The sequence below is a fragment of the Salmo trutta genome, chromosome 12 (assembly GCF_901001165.1).
Source record: "Salmo trutta chromosome 12, fSalTru1.1, whole genome shotgun sequence".
Lineage (NCBI taxonomy): Eukaryota > Metazoa > Chordata > Actinopteri > Salmoniformes > Salmonidae > Salmo > Salmo trutta.
Window position 1 is genome coordinate 5118006 of NC_042968.1, and position 19980 is coordinate 5137985.

Consider the following 19980-nt stretch of genomic DNA (forward strand, 5'->3'; position numbering starts at 1 on the left):
GTAGTCTAACAGCGTGAAGTCCCGAATAAAAGACACATTCATGAGGACCTGACTATGAGATGGTTAAATCAATCCGGTTGATTCGATTCATTTTAGGTTCATTATCATAGGCCTATTCTGTTGTGCAAAAGGCTGCATCTGATTATCTTCAAAAAAAGAGCAAAGGCTATGTAAGAGACGATGATTCATAGCCTATGTGTAGCCTACTTGTTACAATCCCAACTCTTATTACAGGTCCCCCAGTTGACTTTCTTCAAAAACCTGTCACCTCCAGAATTGGACTTGTCTATCGTCACTGAAGGGGAGGATTAAGATTCATTTTCGCCGTGCAAAAATATCGTCTATAGATTAATTTCAATTCAGGAGGATGGCTAATGCGGATTTATTCCAGCTTTGTGAATAACATCACTTATTGAATATATGGCAACCGTAGAGTAAATTAGAGTAAATTCAAGAGAATTTACGTGCGCACCGACAGAACCCCTATTTCCATGATGTGGAACGCTCCGAGCCTCTGCACCCAGCACCCGTGAGACGAGCGCAGTTTGCGAGACAGACTCGAGCAAGTGTATTGCCAGCGAAGCGCTCGACGTTGGACATTTCTGAGGAAACTGTACAGTGCAACTTCACACACATGGATATTTACGTGGCTTTGTTATCCGTAGTGCTCATTGCGAAACCAGGTAAGTGTCACATGGGGACATATGCAGTTAGTTTACCTATTGTTTTAGGTATCATTATCAGCTCTGTCAGCATAGTTGTTTAATGCGCACCCTCTCCTTCTCCATAGCCCGATAAGCACCTCGATCGGATTTTTGTTCGTTTGTCCCTTGTCGATTTTTTTATTAATCAATTTTTTTGTATCAATTTGCCCCTCATTTATAAATCATATTTTTGTAATTAGTTTTATAGTACAGATAAATAGCATAGTTATCATCTCCTAAAACGTAGGGTATGTTGTTCTCTCAGACCACATCTGTAGAACGCGCAAAAGTCCCTATACAAATGACAGGTCTCACACAGGTCGATGCAGCAGTCAATTTGTCCCCGTGCAACAATAAGTCCAATATTTGGAGTATATAGACTTTCATTTAAAGTCATCTGCCATTATACGTATCTGATGTCTAGTGCCATGCAATTTACGCGTTTTGACTCTGATGTGATTGCCACTGTACCTAGGTGAAGGTGCTTTGAAATTGCATGAATTCAATCCCCCTGTATTTGACTGTGTTGCAGTTCGTTGTATCACGCAGAGGCTGAAGTTTGATGCTCAAACTCAACCATTAAAGAAGTGCCTTGCTTATGTACGTTATACACATCGTATAGGTGGGAGGATGTGTGACAGTAACTGTGCACCCAATGTGTGACAATGGCTAAGTAATATTTCCCCCCTACAGTTTTCGGTTTTGGAATAGATCCCGATGACCAGATAGATATCATCAATGAACTTGACTTCGGAAATGCAACATATGGAATTACCCAAGTGGCAGGGCTTCACAAAAATAGCAAAGCCTTCTTATTTCGAGGTAATGTATACTTATTTTCTCTATTTGTTTGTTAATTGATTGATAGATCATTGTTTTATTTATCAGTGAATTGCAGAAATATTTTATTTGGGCGTGAAATCATGAGAACGTTTGGTAAACTAATTGAATTTGTAAGATGTAGGTTACCCAAGCTCTGACTGTGGTTGTAAGATTATCCAGAATATTTTAGGTAAACTGTTGGTAACAGATGCTGAACTAATCATCATCATAACATAACCAATGTATTGTAACAATCCTGGCTATATGAACCATGTTACAATTCCAACCATGTGGGTAAACTCTCTTGGTGCAATGCAGTGACCCGGGTTCACTTCCCTGCCCCTCCTGGTTGCTACGTTGGTGTCAGAAGTGGGATGGCAGCTGAGGCCATCATAACGCACAGGCCGGACGTATGAGGGGGCTGAGTAGTCAAACCACGGGCGATACTCACTATACGAGCCATGTTACAATACCCACCAAGTGGGTTAACCCTATTGGCGCAATGTGTAGGGCCTTTATTTTGCATTTGTGTTTATTAGGGATCCTCATTAGCTGCTGGCAAGGCAGAAGCTGCTCTCCATGCAGTCCAAACACATTAAGGCACTTACATCACACATGAAAGAAAATATTAATCAGTACATCATATAGTGGTGTAATAATGTTATATCTACAATACAAAATGTATAATACAGCAATATTACAGTGTGTGTTCTAGCGTGTGTGTGTGTGTGTGTGTGTGTCTTCACAGTCCCTGCTGTTCCATAAGGTTAATTTTTATCTGTTTTTTTTTTAATCTGATTCGACTGCTTGCATCAGTTACCTAATGAGGAATAGAGTTCCATGTAGCCATGGCTCTACGTAATACTTTACGCCATAGTCTGTTATTGACTTGGGGATTGTGAAGAGATGGTTGGTAACAGGCTGATTGGTTGGCTATTTGAGCCAGTAAAGGGGCTTTACTATTCTTGGGTGGTGGAATTACTTCTGCTTCCCTACAGGCCTGAGGGCAGACACTTTCTAGTAGGCTTAGATTGAAGATATGGCAAATAGGAGTGGCAAAGTCATCCGCTATTATCCTCAGTCATCCAAGTTGTCAGACCCCGGTGGTTTGAATTTGTTGATAGACAAAAAAAACTCCCCTCTTCCACACTCATTTTACAGAATTCAAACTCACAGTGCTTGTGTCTTTCATAATTTGGTCAGTTATACTTGGATGTGTAGCGTCAGAGTTTGTTGCTTGCATGTCATGCCTAAATTTGCTAATCTTGCCAATGAACAAATAACGTAAATAGTTGTTAATATTAGTGGGTTTTGTAAGTTTGCATTTTTCCCCATAATATAATTTAAGTTGCTCCAACAATTACTATCATTCTTTATATCATTTATCTTTGTCGTAGTATAGTTTCGTATTTTATTCACTTTAGTCACATGATTTCTCAATTTTCAGTATGTTTGTCAATCTGTTGTGCAGCCAGACTTATTAGCCATTCCTTTTGCCTCATCCCTCTCAACCATACCATTTTTCAATTCCTCATAAATCCACAGAGATTATTTCATTTTTTTATTTTGTATTTTTTTTAAGTCATTTTCTTAATAGGCGCATGCTTATTAGTAAGTGGAATACGCAATTTCATAAATGCGTCAAGTGCAGCGTCTGGTTTTTCCTCATTACACACCACAGACCAACAAATATTTTTTACATCACCAACATAGGAATCACTACAAGACTCTCATACACTATATTAGGCCCAGCCTTTGGAACTTTGGTTTTCCTAGATATGGCTGATCACTTCATCCGATGGACTTGGAGTATTATCCAGATACTGACTGTTGGTACTTGGTGGTCTATAGCAGCTTCCCACAAGAATGGGCTTTAGGTGAGGCAGATGAATCAGTAGCCATATTACTTCAACAACGTTTAACATGAGATCCTCTTTACGCTTTACAGGAATGTTCTTAATAGACCACAACACCACCCCCATTGGCATTTGTCTTTTCTGTAGATGTTATAACTATCGGCAGCGTAGCCTAGTGGTTAGAGCGTTGGACTAGAAGGTTGCAAGTTCAAATCCCCGAACTGACAAGGTACAAATCTGTCGTTCTGCCCCTGAACAAGGCAGTTAACCCACTGTTCCTAGGAGTACATCCCGATCACAGCCGGTTGTGATACAGCCCGGGATCGAACAAGGGTCTGTAGTAATGCCTCTAGCACTGAGACTGCAGTGCCTTAGACCGCTGTGCCACTCGGGAGCATTATTACTGCATACAATAGCTATAGGATCAACAGAGGCAATAATGGGGTAGAAGTCACTGATGAGGGAGACAGAATAGAGGACGAAGGAGCAGGTACCTCTGTATCCGGTCTCGAATCGGAAGCCCCCAGGGAAGAAGGCACCAGAACCTCTGGATCGAGGGCGGCAAAGCCCGGTCTGTGTCCGGGCTTAAAAACTCCAAGGAGGACGCTGTTGCCGGAGGATGCTGTTTTTGACTTCCACAGTGAGTGACATATCTCTAGCTCTATTCTTGGGGAGGGATCCCTGCAGAGTACCGGCCAGTTGTCTGTGGAGAGCCGACATGGCGGCAACACTTCCACCAGGCCAGAGCGGCTTCTGGCAGCTGGGAAGGAAGAGAGGAAAAAGTAGGTGGGCGTGAATTCCCTAGTAGCTTGTGTAGGTTCGCTACTTGTTTGCTAAGAGTAGCCACTTCACCCCTGTAGTCCTCTGCAAGCAAACAGTTGCTACATTGAAATTCTGGGTGGTCCACATTGTCCCAGAATAAAGCAAAATAAACAGTTCCTGCAGCTAATAAACACAGCTCCATGTCCGAGAGAGAACCACACGACTATCAAAAACGTCAGGCAAAGATAAGCCTACACCAATCACATAATTAACTAGAAATTTTTAACATTTTTGTATTATACCTCAGGCTAGTAAAACAAGATTTGTCAACAACACACTCAGTGGCGAACTGGGCGTGATCACGCCAGCGACCCGGGTGCGCTTCCCTGCCCGCCGTTTAGTAGCAGCAGTAGCAGTAGCAGCAGCAGTAGTAGCAGAAGTATCTTGTTTACTATGGTCTGTTCCGCAATCACAACAAACACAGAAAGCCTGTCCATTACATGTATACAGTATAATTTTACAATGCTGACATAAGATGCCAGAAGGAATAGTATTTAACCAGGCCTCCTATTCAGACTTCAGTTTGTTAAGAATGGAAACAGAAACGGTCTCCTTCACCTAGAGCTAGCAGCAAGATCACACCTTCTGCTTTCATAGTGTTATTTATATTACTGTGTGTGTCTGTGACAGCAGGAGCACACCTGGTATGTCATGGTGCTATTCTTGGTGTTTAACAAGGAAGCTCCGGGGAGCATCGTTCTGATAATTAATCCCCATTTAATTTGTCCACGGCAGCAGATGCGTATCTCTACCTGGTTTGCTATGGCTCAGCAGACCTGGGTTCAAATAGTGTTTTGGAAATCTACTCTTGTGCAAACTGCTCCAGTTCTCCCAGATTAGACGGGTGCCTTCTCCTAACTGCTGTTTTCAGATCTCTCCACAAGTTTTCAATGGGATTTAGATCTGGACTCATTGCTGGCCACTTCAGAACAGTCCAGCGTTTTGTCTTGAACCATTCCTGGGTGCTTTTTGAAGTGTGTTTGGGGTCAATGTCCTCCTTCGACGTAGACCCAGCTTTCTGACATTGGGTCCAACATTGCGCTCCAAAATACCTTGGTATTCACCTGATTTCATGATGCTATGCACACGTTCAAGGCAACCAATGGCAGAGGCAGCAAAGCAACCCCAAAGCATCACTGAACCTCCTCCATGTTTAACTGTAGGAAAGGTGTTATTTTCTTTGAAAGCTTAATTTTGTTTTCTGTAAACAGAGATGGTGTGCTTTTCCAAAAATCTCTAATTTGGTCTCATCTGTCCACATGACATTCTCCCAGAAGGATTTTTGGCATGTTCAGGTGTGTTTTGGCAAATTGCAGTTGGACTTTCTTATGTCTTTCTCTCAGCAGTGGGGTCCTCCTGGGTCTCCTACCATATAACCCCCTTTCATTGAGTTGTCATCGGGTGGTGCGAGTTGAAACTGTCGTACCTTGTGTCTGAAGGTCAGCTTGAATCTGTGTGGCAGTTGACCGAGGTGCTTTTTCCACCATTCAAACAATCCTTCGCTGCAATCTTCCATCAAGCTTTCTCTTGCGGCCACGTCCAGTGAGGTTGGCTATAGTGGCATGGGCCTTAAACTTCTTGATAACATTACGTATGGTGGAAACAACAGGAACATCAATGTCTCTGGTGATGGACTTGTAGCCTTGAGATTGTCAATGCTTGGCTACAATCTTGTCTGACCTCCTCAGATAATTCTCTGGTTTTCTTTATTTTGTCCATGCTCATTGTGGTACACACAGTGACACAAAACAGGATAATGTGTCCTTTTCTCTATTCAAACTGGTTGAATACGTGACTTTTATACTGCAGGCACCTTCCACTCAGCACAGGTGAGTTCAATTCCAAGTAAATGAGAATCACCTGCTTGAAATCTAACTACTTCTAGAAGGTGCCAAAAATATTGTCTGGGCCATTTCAGGATTTCTTTGTGGAATTAGCTAAGATTTAGTCAATTACTCAGATTTTTGTTTTGTTCAACTGCACACCGAAGACATACATATGTGGATACCAAAATCTGTTATAATTTCAACAGTTTTAGGGAAGAAATGGTGCATTATTTGAAAAAAGTTATATATCAATATTTTTGGCCGTGTGTGTGTGTGTGTGGTACCAGTCAAAAGTTTGAAAACACCTATTCATTCAAGGTTTTTTTTTATTTTTTACAATTTTCTACATTGTAGAATAATAGTGAAGACATCAAAACTATGAAATAACACATATGGAATGATGTAGTAACCAAAAAAGTGTTCAACAAATCAAAATATATATTTGAGATTCTTCAAAGTCGCCACCCTTTGCCTTTTCTCTCAAACAGCTTCATGAAGAATACTTTTCCAATAGTCTTGAAGGAGTCCCCACATATGCTGAGCACTTGCTGGCTGCTTTTCCTTCACTCTGCGGTCCAACTCATCCCAAACCATCTCAATTGGGTTGAGCTCGGCTGATTGTGGAGGCCAGGTCATCTGATGCAGTGCTCCATCACTCTCCTTCTTAGTAAAATTGCTCTTACACAGCCTGGAGGTGTGTTTTGGTTCATTGTCCAGAATGCTGTGGTAGCCATGTTGGTTAAGTGTGCTTTGAATTCTAAATAAATCACAGACAGTGTCATCATCAAAGCACCCCCACACCATCACACCTCCTCCATGCTTCACGGTGGGAACCACACACCCAGAGATCATCCATTCACCTACTCTGTGTCTCACAAAGACACAGCGGTTGGAACCCAAAATCTCAAATTTGGACTCAGATGTCCAATGCTCGTGTTTCTTGGCCCAAGCAAGTCTCTTCTTTATTATTATCAGGGTCCTTTTAGTAGTGGTTTCTTTGCAGCAATTCAACCATGAAGGCCTGATTCATGCATTCTCCTCTGAACAGTTGATGTTGAGGTGTGTCTGTTACTTGAACTCTGAAGCATTTATTTGGGCTGCAATCTGAGGTGCAGTTAACTCCAATGAACTTATCCTCTACAGCAGAGGTAACTCTGGGTTTTCCTTTCCTGTGGCGGTACTCATGAGGGCCAGTTTCATCATAGTGCTTGATGTTTTTTGCGACTGCACTTGAAGAAACTTTCAAAGTTCTTGAAATGTTCCGCATTGACTGACCTTCATGGCTTAAAGTAATGATGGACTGTCGTTTCTCTTTGCTTATTTTAACTTGGACTTTTACCAAAGAGGGCTAAGTTCTGTTTACTACCTTTTCCTTGTCAAAACAACTGATCGGCTCAAACTAATTAAGAAAAAATATATATAATTAACAAGGCACACCTGTTCATTGAAATGCATCCCAAGTGACTACCTAATTAAGCTGGTTGAGAGTGTGCAAAGCGTGGCTACTTAGAAAAATTATTCATATTTGTTATTTCATGGTTTTTCTATAATGCTCTCAACCAGGTGCTGGAGTTGTAAGCAAACTCATGGAAAACAGAAAGGAAAACGCCGCACACTGCTGCTCATGCTCTCAGGTGATATTTATTTTTAACAACGTTTAGACCCTTAGGTCTTCATTAGGCAGTTTGTACACTGCAAATGAAAATTTTCTTTGACTATTTATGCATATTACATATTCTAATTTAATACAGTAAGAAAGTGGTAACTATTCCGACTTTAGGATTTGCGTAGGCTCTTGAGGAACTCCAATACCTCTGATAGCATCAGCTTCAAAACTGTCTGTGTGCAACCTTAACATGTGTGCAACCTTAACATGACAATACAACAGAACAGAAACTCAACATCAAAAAATACAGTATATCTTAAAGCCATGCCCCTACTAAGCCACGTCTCCACTCCAGGGATCCTCCAGGAACCCGTTGCTTCCTTGAACCATTTAAAGAACCCCTCAACTAACAGAAGGTGCAAATATGAATCATTGACTAGCAATGGTTCCTTGAGGAACCCCAGGGGTTCCTTGAAGATCTCCAGGGTTTCTCGAGTTACCACTAATTCTAAGAGTGTAGAGCATGACACTCAAGAAGAAGACCATTTCCAAAAACAATAAGAGCTTGCAGCAGGCAGCTGACAAGGCAATATCAAGCAGCTACTCTGCAATCTCAACAAGTCAGCCTACAACGCACAAAGCCTGATATGGTCCTTTGGCCACTATTTACATATTAGTGCTGTGGAGTTTTGGATGAGGATGACAGGAACAGGCTGTCAGGGTGGAGGGAGGGAGAGGGACAGATAGGCTGAGAGAGCGAGACAATAGAGAGGGAGAGAGGCACAGATCTGGCTGCTGCTGGGTTGGCAGACCTATTCCATGGCTGCGGGACTAGTCTCACCCCCTGTTCCCTGGTCGCTAGCGTTAGCCAGTGATACATAAACAACAGATGTCATGTGTTGGCATGGGAAGCTAGGCTTTTATGACCCTACACTACAGGTGAAGGAAAAATGTGTCACCGCTGGCGCTCCTGATAATAGAAGACAATTTAAACTAGTCAGATCAACAGAATCTCCACATGAAGGTCTTCATCTAGTTTTGTCTAATCTTACCTGGTGCCTTTGGGAGAGAAGTGAAAAGAGCGAGCGAGAGATTCTTACGCTCGCTGTTTTCTTTCCTTCTGTTCTGTGAAAATATATATTTTTTTCATTCTTTGGCGCAATTTACGTTGCTGCTGGTTGCAGAATAATGAGAACATTGGACTATGAGAGTGCTTGTATTGATACTAGCGTCCACACTGAGCTAATTGCCGAGATATGTAAACATTTGCCACACCAATTAACTGAATACTCAATGAAATGGCTGTGTGTAGGGTAATTCCATCATTGTGGAATAGTACTGAGTGATTAACCAAATTGTTGATTTATTTTTGGTTATGATTACTAAGGAATAAATAATAGAAAATCACATTTAAAAAGTTAGAAGACAATAGAATGTTTTCAATGTTTTGGCAATTGAATGTTCTCAATATTTGGCTTTAGAATTTCAATAAAAACGCTCTAAAATAATTTTAAGTATCATCACTGAAATCGGAAACCGGGTTTTTTAGTTTTTTACCGAACAAACGGAACCGACCTCAAAAAGCATTATGTATTATACAGAAAAGGTTTAATATGTATTAATTAATAATATAATACTAATTCAAGTGTAGAGGGACAGTATTGCTGAAAACAGTTTTAAAATACCAGTATTTGGTTCATAGTAGGTATCGGGAGGATTGGAGTGTTGATTTTATGTTCCGCCCATGGGTATAATCAATCTACAGGCGTTAGCTATTACTTAAGCTTCCATAATAGTGCTGAGCGATTAGTGCTTTTTGATGTCAGTTCCGTTTCTGTTAAAAAAATAGTTTTTGATTTAGGTTAAAACAATATAATAATACTTTCAATAGCTAACGCTTGTAAATTGATTATACTCATGTGGACACTGGCTTGTCGAACATCTCATTTCAAAATCATGGCCATTTTAATATAGAGTTGGTCCCCCCTTTGCTGCTATAACAGCCTCCACTCTTCTGGAAAGGCTTTCCACCAGATGTTGCAACATTGCTGCGGGGACTTGCTTCCATTCAGCCACAAGCATTAGTGAGGTCAGATACTGATGTTAGGCCTGTCTCGCAGTCGGCGGTCCAATTCATCCCAAAGGTCTTTGATGGGGTTGAGGTAAGGGCTCTGTGCAGGCCAGTCAAGTTCTTCCACACCGATCTTGACAAACCATTTCTATATGGACCTCGCTTTGTGCACAGGGGAATTGTCATGCTGAAACAGGAAAGGGCCTTCACCAAACTGTTTCCACTAAGTTGGAAGCACAGAATCGTCCAGATTGTCATTGTATTCTGTAGTGTTAAGATTTCCCTTCACTAAGGGGCCTAGACCGAACCATGAAAAACAGCTCCAGACCATTATTCCTCCTCCACCAAATGTACAGTTGGCACTATGCATTCAGGCAGGTAGCGTTCTCCTGGCATCCCCCAAACCCAGATTCGTCTGTCGGACTGCCAGATGGTGAAGCGTGATTCATCACTCCAGAGAACGCATTTCCACTGCTACAGAGTCCTATGGTGGCGAGCTTTACACCACTCCAGCCGACGCTTGGCATTGCGCATGGCGATCTTAAGCTTGTGTGCAGTTGCTCTGCCATGGAAACCCATTTCATGAAGCTCCAGACAAACAGTTATTGTGCTGACGTTGCTTCCAGAGGCAGTTTGGAACTCGGTAGAGAGTGTGGCAACCGAGGATACCGAGGATGCTTTTGTGTGTATATATTGTGTATAATTAACACTCCAATCTTGTCGATACCTACAGTAAAGCATACAGCATAAACATGGCAAATTGCATTTTACAATTTAATCGTGAAACAAAAAACACATTTTGGTCCTGCAAGTCAGCTTTTATCTGTTTATATCTAGGCCTACAACATGAAATAAACCAAAACACTAAAAGGTGATTTCGATTTGAAATAAGGTGCTTTATTATTGTTTCATATCCAGGACCACTTAATGTGGAATTGCCTTCTAATTTCCTCACATTTATTCTCAAGATTTGTAGAAACATTGAGAAGATTGCAGTCGAGTGTGGGAGTCATCACAGTTTCATTGATTTTGTTTTTACTTCCTCAAATGGAGACAAAGACCCGGCGCGTCAACATCTCATCACTCAGATAACACAGCTTTGATTAGCTTATTTTTTTAACAACTAAATTAGACAATCAGGAGAAATACAGCGTTCACCGTCAGTCATGCATACTGTATTTATTGCAGTTCTGAGTAGTTTTCTTCTGGGACATGTAAGCAAGTAAAGTTTTCCAGGTACAGTGCCTTCAGAAAGTATTCACACCCCTTGACTTTTTCCACATTTTGTGTTGCAGCCTGAATTTAATATTGATTCAATTGAGACTGGCAACTCACAATACCTGTAACGTCCGTTGTTGGAATGAGACCAAGGCGCAGCATGGGCTGGGTTCATCATATTTTAATATAAACGGTGAACCAGCAAAAAAACAAAACAAGAAGTAACACAACGAACAAACAGTTTCGCAGGCTTCTCCCAGCAATGCAAAAATAACTTCCCACACAGACAGGTGGAAAAAGGGCTACCTAGTATGGCTCCCAATCAGCGACAACGATTTCCCTGATTGAGAGCCATACCAGGCCAAAACACAGAAATACAAAACATAGATAGGGAACATAGAATGCCCACCCCAACTCACGCCCTGACCAAACCACAATAGAGACGAGACATAAAAGGAACTCTAAGGTCAGGGCGTGACAATACCCTATAATGTCAAAGTGGAATTATGTTTTTCTAAATGTATACAAATTCATTAAAATGATAAGCTGAAATGTCTTGAGTCAATAAGTATTCAACCCCTTGTTATGGCAGGAATAAAAATGGGCAAGTCAAATAATAAGTAGCATGGATTCTGTGTGTAATAATAGTGTTTAACATGATTTCCAATGTGTCACAAAGAAGGGAACTTATTGGAAAATGGGTAAAAAAAAGCAGACATTGAATATCCCTTTGAGCAATGTGAAGTTATTAATTACACTTTGGATGCTGTATCAACACGCCCAGTCACTACAGAGATACAGGTGTCCTTTCTTACTCAGTTGCTGGAGAGGAAGGAAACTGCTTAGGGGTTTCACCATGAGGCCAATGGTGACTTTAAAACAGTTAGTTAGTTAACTGAGAATGGATCAACAACATTGTAGTTACTCCACAATACTAACCTAATTTACAGAGTGAAAACAAGAAAGCCTGTACAAAATAAAGATATTCCAAAACATGCATCCAAGGCACTAATGTAATACTGCAAAACATGTCCTGAATAGAAAGTGTTATGTTTGGGGCAAATACAACACATTACTGCGTACCACTCTCTATACTTTCAAGCATAGTGGTGGCTGCATCATGTTATGGGTATGCTTGTAATTGTTAAGAGATGGAGTTTTTCAGGATAAAAAATAAACAGAATGGAGATAAGCATAGCAAAATCTTAGAGAAAAACTTGGTTCAATCTGCTTTCCACCAGACACTGGGAGAAGAATTCACCTTTCAGCAGGACATTAACTTCTTGGGGCTATGTGGGACGTTAGCGTGCCACCCGTGGCGCACCCTAAAAACAGCAGGTGCATTTCAAGAGCGGCAAATTTGAAACCAAATAAATGTCAAAATTCAAATTTCTCAAACATACAACTAACTTACAGCCTTTGAAAGATAAACATCTTCTTAATCTAACCACGTTTACCGATTTCAAAAAGGTTTTACGGGGAAAGCATAAAGTTAGGTTATGTTAGGAGAGTACATTGACAATAGCTGTGTGTAGTGTATTGTCGATTCAAAGACAGGCGTCACCAAAACCATAAAATCAGCTAAAATTATGCACTAACCTTTTACAATCTCCATCAGATGACACTCCTAGGGCATTATGTTAGACAATGCATGCATTTTTAGTTCTATCAAGTTCATATTTATATCTAAAAACAGTGTTTTACTATGGCGTTGATGTTCAGGAAATCGTTTCCCTCCAATACCGGCAGTCAAGTCATGACAACAAAATAATTAATTAATATTAGAAAACATTGGTAAAATATTATATTGTCATTCAAAGAATTATAGATTTACATCTCTTGAAGGCAATGGACTTGCCAGATTTAAAATTAACCTTACTGGGAAATCACACTTTGCAATAATCTGAGCACTGCGCCAGAAAAATACGCATTGCGATACAGACTAACCGCCATGTTGGAGAGATCTAAAATCGAAAATACTATGTAAATAATCCATTACCTTTGATTCTCTTCATCAGATGTCACTTCCAAAGAATCCCAGGTCCATAACGAATGTAGTTTTGTTCAAAAAAGCTCATCATTTATGTCCAAAAACCTCCGTGTTGTAGCACATGATCTAAGCCAGCCGGACTTCACTTCACTTCAAGAACGGAAAAAATATATTTTCGTTCGTTCAAACATGTCAAACGTTGTATCGCATAAATCATTAGGGCCTTTTTTAACCAGAACATGAATAAAATTCAAGGCGGACCATTGGGTTCTCTTTTAAAACGTTTCGGAATGAGAGTACCCACCATCAAATCGCACGCCAGGTGTCTAATGGGCCATCGCCGTTCCAACGCTCTTCTTCAGTCAGATCTCACTGTAGAAGACTCAAAACACTTTGTAAAGGCTGGGGACATCTTGTGGAAGCAATAGGAAGTGCCAAAATATTCCTCCTTCCCTTTGTTTTTCAATGGTATAGGCTTAAAGTCAATTCAACACATCAGGTATCCACTTCCTGTCAGAATCTGTCTCAGGGTTTTGTCTGCCAAATGAGTTCTGTTATACTCACAGACACCATTCAAACAGTTTTTGAAACTTTAGGGTGTTTTCTATCCATATATAATAAGTATATGCATATTGTAGTTACTGGGTAGGATTAGTAACCAGATTAAATCGGGTACATTTTTTTATCCAGCCGTGAAAATACTGCCCCCTATACCCTAACAGGTTAAACAGTCCAAAATCACATTACACAATTTCACAAACAGTTCCATCCTTATCCATCCTTATTCATTATACAACCATTTAGATGTAAGTCTCATACCTGAGACTCTTCTATAAACATGATTATGGTAATGTGGCCGTATTGTACCAAACGGACCAGTTCGTTGCTGGATTCTTCACCGATCATTTATACCTTCTCCAGAACATAAATGTCGTTTGGTTCTCCAGTTCTGTGATGTGGAAGAACTCCTTTGTTCTCTCTATACTGGGGCCCTGAGGAGAGGGTTTCCTCGTAGGAATTTACGACCGCTCTTACAGACCCTGGTGTCAGAAGTATAGAGGTCGGGGGATGGTGCTCGCAGTGTCTAAAGAGGGCAACGTCATGACAACATATTGATTTCTTCATCTACCATAGTGCTGCACAACCTTCCAATTTATTATATTTAAATGGAATTTATATATTGAAAGGTTTCTGCTTTGCTCATATAAATGATTGAATTTCTTTATTGCTCTCAATCGAAATATTATTTTGCTTATTTCCCTTTTCTGCCAGAACAACAATCTATTCCTAGTATTGACTGAATTTCTGTCTCTTACCAACTAAATACTGTTGTGAATGGAGTTTGGCTGTTTTTAAATAGTGTACATTGTGCAATAAAATTAGCCAGTTTTTTTAAATTATCTTGTCGATTTGATGACCACCCAAGAGCATTGTGCATGACTACAACAGAAAAATCATATTTCCACCTTAAAACAATCCTTGCTGCTTTGTTCTGTGCAATCTGCAGCCTCCTAATTTCAATTGCTGATGCATTTCTCCAGACCACAGAACATTAGTTCCTGACTCCAAATTAATGCTTGGGTTGTTTGCTTATAAATATTTCACTATGCTTCTAATCATGCATGCAGTTTAAATATTGTTTTGACATAGATGAGTTATTGGAGATGACCATGATCAGCAGTTGTATAGCTGCACCCCTAGTAGTTTGGTTTCTGCCACTTCCTGAATTTGTACTCCTCCCATACTTAACCTGTTAGGGTATAGGGGGCAGTATTTTCACGGCTGGATAAAAAAATGTACCCGATTTAATCTGGTTACTAATCCTACCCAGTAACTACAATATGCATATACTTATTATATATGGATAGAAAACACCCTAAAGTTTCAAAAACTGTTTGAATGGTGTCTGTGAGTATAACAGAACTCATTTGGCAGGCAAAACCCTGAGACAGATTCTGACAGGAAGTGGATACCTGATGTGTTGAATTGACTTTAAGCCTATACCATTGAAAAACAAAGGGAAGGAGGAATATTTTGGCACTTCCTATTGCTTCCACAAGATGTCCCCAGCCTTTACAAAGTGTTTTGAGTCTTCTACAGTGAGATCTGACTGAAGAAGAGCGTTGGAACGGCGATGGCCCATTAGACACCTGGCGTGCGATTTGATGGTGGGTACTCTCATTCCGAAACGTTTTAAAAGAGAACCCAATGGTCCGCCTTGAATTTTATTCATGTTCTGGTTAAAAAAGGCCCTAATGATTTATGCGATACAACGTTTGACATGTTTGAACGAACGAAAATATATTTTTTCCGTTCTTGAAGTGAAGTGAAGTCCGGCTGGCTTAGATCATGTGCTACAACACGGAGGTTTTTGGACATAAATGATGAGCTTTTTTGAACAAAACTACATTCGTTATGGACCTGGGATTCTTTGGAAGTGACATCTGATGAAGAGAATAAAAGGTAATGGATTATTTACATAGTATTTTCGATTTTAGATCTCTCCAACATGGCGGTTAGTCTGTATCGCAATGCGTATTTTTCTGGCGCAGTGCTCAGATTATTGCAAAGTGTGATTTCCCAGTAAGGTTAATTTTAAATCTGGCAAGTCCATTGCGTTCAAGAGATGTAAATCTATAATTCTTTGAATGACAATATAATATTTTACCAATGTTTTCTAATATTAATTAAATTATTTTGTTGTCATGACTTGACTGCCGGTATTGGAGGGAAACGATTTCCTGAACATCAACGCCATAGTAAAACGCTGTTTTTAGATATAAATATGAACTTGATAGAACTAAAAATACATGCATTGTCTAACATAATGTCCTAGGAGTGTCATCTGATGGAGATTGTAAAAGGTTAGTGCATAATTTTAGCTGATTTTATGGTTTTGGTGACGCCTGTCTTTGAATCGACAATACACTACACACAGCTATTGTCAATGTACTCTCCTAACATAACCTAACTTTATGCTTTCCCCGTAAAACCTTTTTGAAATCGGTAAACGTGGTTAGATTAAGAAGATGTTTATCTTTCAAAGGCTGTAAGTTAGTTGTATGTTTGAGAAATTTGAATTTTGACATTTATTTGGTTTCAAATTTGCCGCTCTTGAAATGCACCTGCTGTTGATAGGGTGCGCCACGGGTGGCACGCTAACGTCCCACATAGCCCCAAGAAGTTAATTCAATCCCATGTTGTGTTGGCCTGTTCCTGGTGGAACAGACCAACCCAACATTTGCTTTCTTGGTGTTCAAAACAAGTTTGTTCTGGCAAACCCACTCCCTGATGTTTCCCAGATCTACTTGTATAGCTTGCTGTGCCTGCTGAACTGATTGTCTTGATGTGTAAATTGTAATATCATCTGCAAATATAGTAGCTTGAGTTTCAGATAATGCATAAGGAAGGTCGTTTGTATATATTAAGTTAAGAAGTTGTCCAAGGCAGCTGCCCTGCGGTATTCCACAGTTTAAAGCATGAGGGGAAGAAAATGGCCCATTCCTATAGGTGGACTGTTCCCTGTCAGTGAGATATGACTGTACACAATTCAATGTTGCCTCCTTAAACCCATAACATCTAAATTATTTCATGATCACTATATATAATGCTGCACTGAAATGTAAAAATAGTACACACACAAACCTGCCATTTTCCATAGCATTGATCCATTGGTCAGTCATGTCAACCAATGCAATGATACTGGAATGGTTTTTGCGATAAGCATGCTGATTTGCTGTGATCAGATCATTATTTTCCATATACTCCCATATTTGTCTACTCACAAAAGGGAGTAGACTGATTAGTCGATTATTGGCAGGAGTAATGGATTCTTTGCTGCCTTTCGAGATTGGACAGTTTAGCATGCTTCCATACATTTGGAAATGTCCCCTTTTCCAGTGACAAATTAAATAGGTATTTCAGTGGAGCTGCAATCTGGGGAGCAGCATAGTGAAAAAAATAAGTAAAATAATTGTCCATAAGATCAGAACCTATACATTTACCATTGGGTAATGACTTCATTAGGTTTAACACCTCTACTGACAACAATGGTAGACAGAAATAGTATTTTTTTATGATCATTAATCCATTGGAGAATAGCTTGTTTGAAAAAAATGGTGTTTACTGTACGTTCTCTTAATAAATTAGATTTCTTTGTAAAAAAAAATCTGCAAGTTGATTGGCAATATCAGCTGGTTTTGTTATTGTTCTCCCTTCAACAGCCACACTATTTGATATTTTATTAGGCTCCCCATTAGCTGTTGCAAAGCAGCAGCTGCTCTTCCTGGGGTGCACACAAATCATGAAACATGACATAATACAGAACATTAATAGACAAGAACAGCTCAAGGACAGAACTGCATGAAGTAAAAAAAACGAATGCAAAAAGGCACACAGCCTACATATCAATACATACCCAGAAACTATCTAGGTGAAATAGGGGAAGGCATTGTGCCGTGACATGTTCCTTTATGTTTTTTTTAAACCAGGTTTGCTGTTCATTTGAGCAATATGAGATGGAACAGAGTTCCATGCAAAAATTGCTCTATAAAATACTGTCTGCTTTCTTGTATTTGTTCTGGATCTGTGGACTGTGAAATGACCCCTGGTGGTATGTCTGGTGGGTTAAGTGTGTGTGTCAGAGCTGTGTGTAAATTGACTATGCAAACAATTTGGGATTTTCATCACATTGTTTCTTATGAAAAGAAGTGATGCAGTCACTCTCCTCAACTCTTAGCTAAGAGAGACTGGCATGTATAGTTTTTATATCAGCCCTCTGATTACAATGAAAAGCAGGACGTGTCGCTCTGTTCTGGGCCAGCTGCAACTTAACTAGGTCTTTCCTTGCAGCACTTGACCACACGACTGGACAAGAATCAAGATTAGACAAAACTAGAGCCAGAAGGACTTTTTGGAGTGTGGTGTCAAAGCAGAGCATATCTTTATTATGGACAGACCTCTCCCCATCTTTACAACCATTGAATCTACAGTACAAGTCAAAAGTTTGAACACACCTACTCATTCAAGGGTTTTTCTTTATTTTTACTATTTTCTACATTGTAGAATAATAGTGAAGACATCAAAACTATGAAATAACACACAGAATGATGTAGTAACCAAAAAGTGTTAAATCAAAATATATTTATATTTGAGATTCTTCAAAGTCGCCACCCTTTGCCTTGATGACAGTTTTACACACGCTTGGCATTCTCTCAACCATCTTCAACTGGAATGCTTTTCCAACAGTCTTGGAGGTCCCACATATGCTGAGCACTTGTTGGCTGCTTTTCCTTCACTCTGCGGTCCAACTCATCCCAAACCATCTCAATTGGGTTGAGGTCGGGTGATGTGAAGGTCATCTGATGCTGTACTCCATCATTCTCCTTCGTCAAATAGCCCTTACACAGCCTGGAGGTGTGTTGGGTCATTGTCCTGTTGACAAACAAATGATAGTCTCACGAAGTACAAACCAGATGGGATGGCAGTTAGGGAGGGTTTGGCCGGCAGGGATATCCTTGTCTCATCGTGCACTAGCGACTCCTGTGTCAGGCCGGGCACAGTGCACGCTGATCAGGTCGCCAGGTGTACTGTGTTTCCTCCGACACATTGGTGCGGCTGGCTTCCGGGTTGGATGTGCGTTGTGTCAAGAAGCTGTGCGCCTAGGTTGGGTTCTGTTTCGGAGGACACATGGCTCTCGACCTTCGCCTCTCCCGAGTCTGTACGGGAGTTGCAGTGATGAGACAAAACTGTAACTACTACCAATTGGATACCACGAAATTGGGGAGAAAAAAGGGAGGGAAAAAAATAAAATAGAGAAGCTTCCTCTTCAGTGGACAGCTTGATGAAAACCAGTCAATATTCAGGTCCCCTTGAAAGTCCGTCCGTCTCCCCCCCCTCATTCACTTTCAAGCATTTCACACATATTATTTAAATATTGACTATTAGCATTTGGTGGCCTATAGCAACACCCCAAAAGAAAAAGGCTTTAGATGTGCCAAGTGAACCTGCAACCACAACACTTCAATATCACATGACATAAGATCTTCTCTAAGCCTTACAGGGATATGGCTCTGAATATTTACATCAACACCTCCCCCATAAGCATTTCTGTCTCTTCTATAGATGTTTTGTCCTTATATTGCTACTGCTGTATCAGAGTCTCAGAAATGGCTAATATGTTAATGTCAGCTGATGTTACCACGTAATTGATTTCATTAACCTTATTTCTAAGGCTACATATATTAATATGGGCTATTTTCAGCCCTTTCCTGGGTAGTTTATCAGAGATTGACATAATATGGAAAAGAGTAAACAAAGCAAGAGAAAACAATATACATTCAGCAGTCCATTAATCAATTGGTGTGTGTGTGTGTGTGTGCTGCGGGGTTGAAGCTACAAACCCATAGGTTTGGCTCTCTCATCCCTTCCAGTCTTCTGGGAGGGAGGGTGGACAGTAAGCCTGTCATAGCAGATTTAAGCAATGTCCACAATCTCTCTGGCAGCTTTCCTGACTGGGATCAGTTATTTCCTCTTCTGGCGCACAGCTTCAGGATAGTCCTCGTTGAGGAAGATATAAGTTCCTCTCAAGTTCTTGGCTCTTTCCAGAAGAGCTACCTTGTCCTTGAACCTCAAGAACTTGACCACTATCGGCCTGGGGCTGTCACCTGGGCCGGTGGTGGGTTTTCCAGTCCTGTGGGCGCTCTCCACCTCAATCTTCCTTTGGTTCAATATCTTCAGAGATCATTTCCCTCACTTTGTCCTCAGACTCAATCCAGGTCTCGTGGAGATTCTGCAATTTCATCCACAACCATGTTATTCCGCCTTGATTGTCCCTCAATGATTTGTCCTTCATTGTTATCATGGATTCACATACAGAACTGATGTCCTCTCTCAATGACTTACAGATTGCTGTCATCTTGCCGTTCTCCTGTTTCAACTCATTAAGTTGACCCTGGGAAAACTGCAAGCTGTTCTTCATATCCTGGACCTTTCTGGTTAGGATGTCAATTATTTAAACAGCGTTTGACATGCTTCTAAGTACGGTAAAGGAACATTTGGAATTTT

The 19980-nt window shown here is 40.5% G+C and overlaps 1 protein-coding gene across 1 annotated transcript in view; it reads left to right on the plus strand.

Annotated features, from left to right (window-relative positions):
• Positions 1-563: 563 nt before the first annotated feature.
• Positions 564-19980, plus strand: part of LOC115204088 (protein kinase C-binding protein NELL1) — a 448552-nt gene continuing 429135 nt past the window's right edge. Inside the window, exons 1-2 of the mRNA XM_029769393.1 lie at positions 564-683; positions 1398-1526. Of these exons, the coding sequence (XP_029625253.1) occupies positions 635-683; positions 1398-1526 (178 nt within the window). The 5' untranslated portion in view covers positions 564-634. The remainder of the gene's footprint in view (positions 684-1397; positions 1527-19980) is intronic.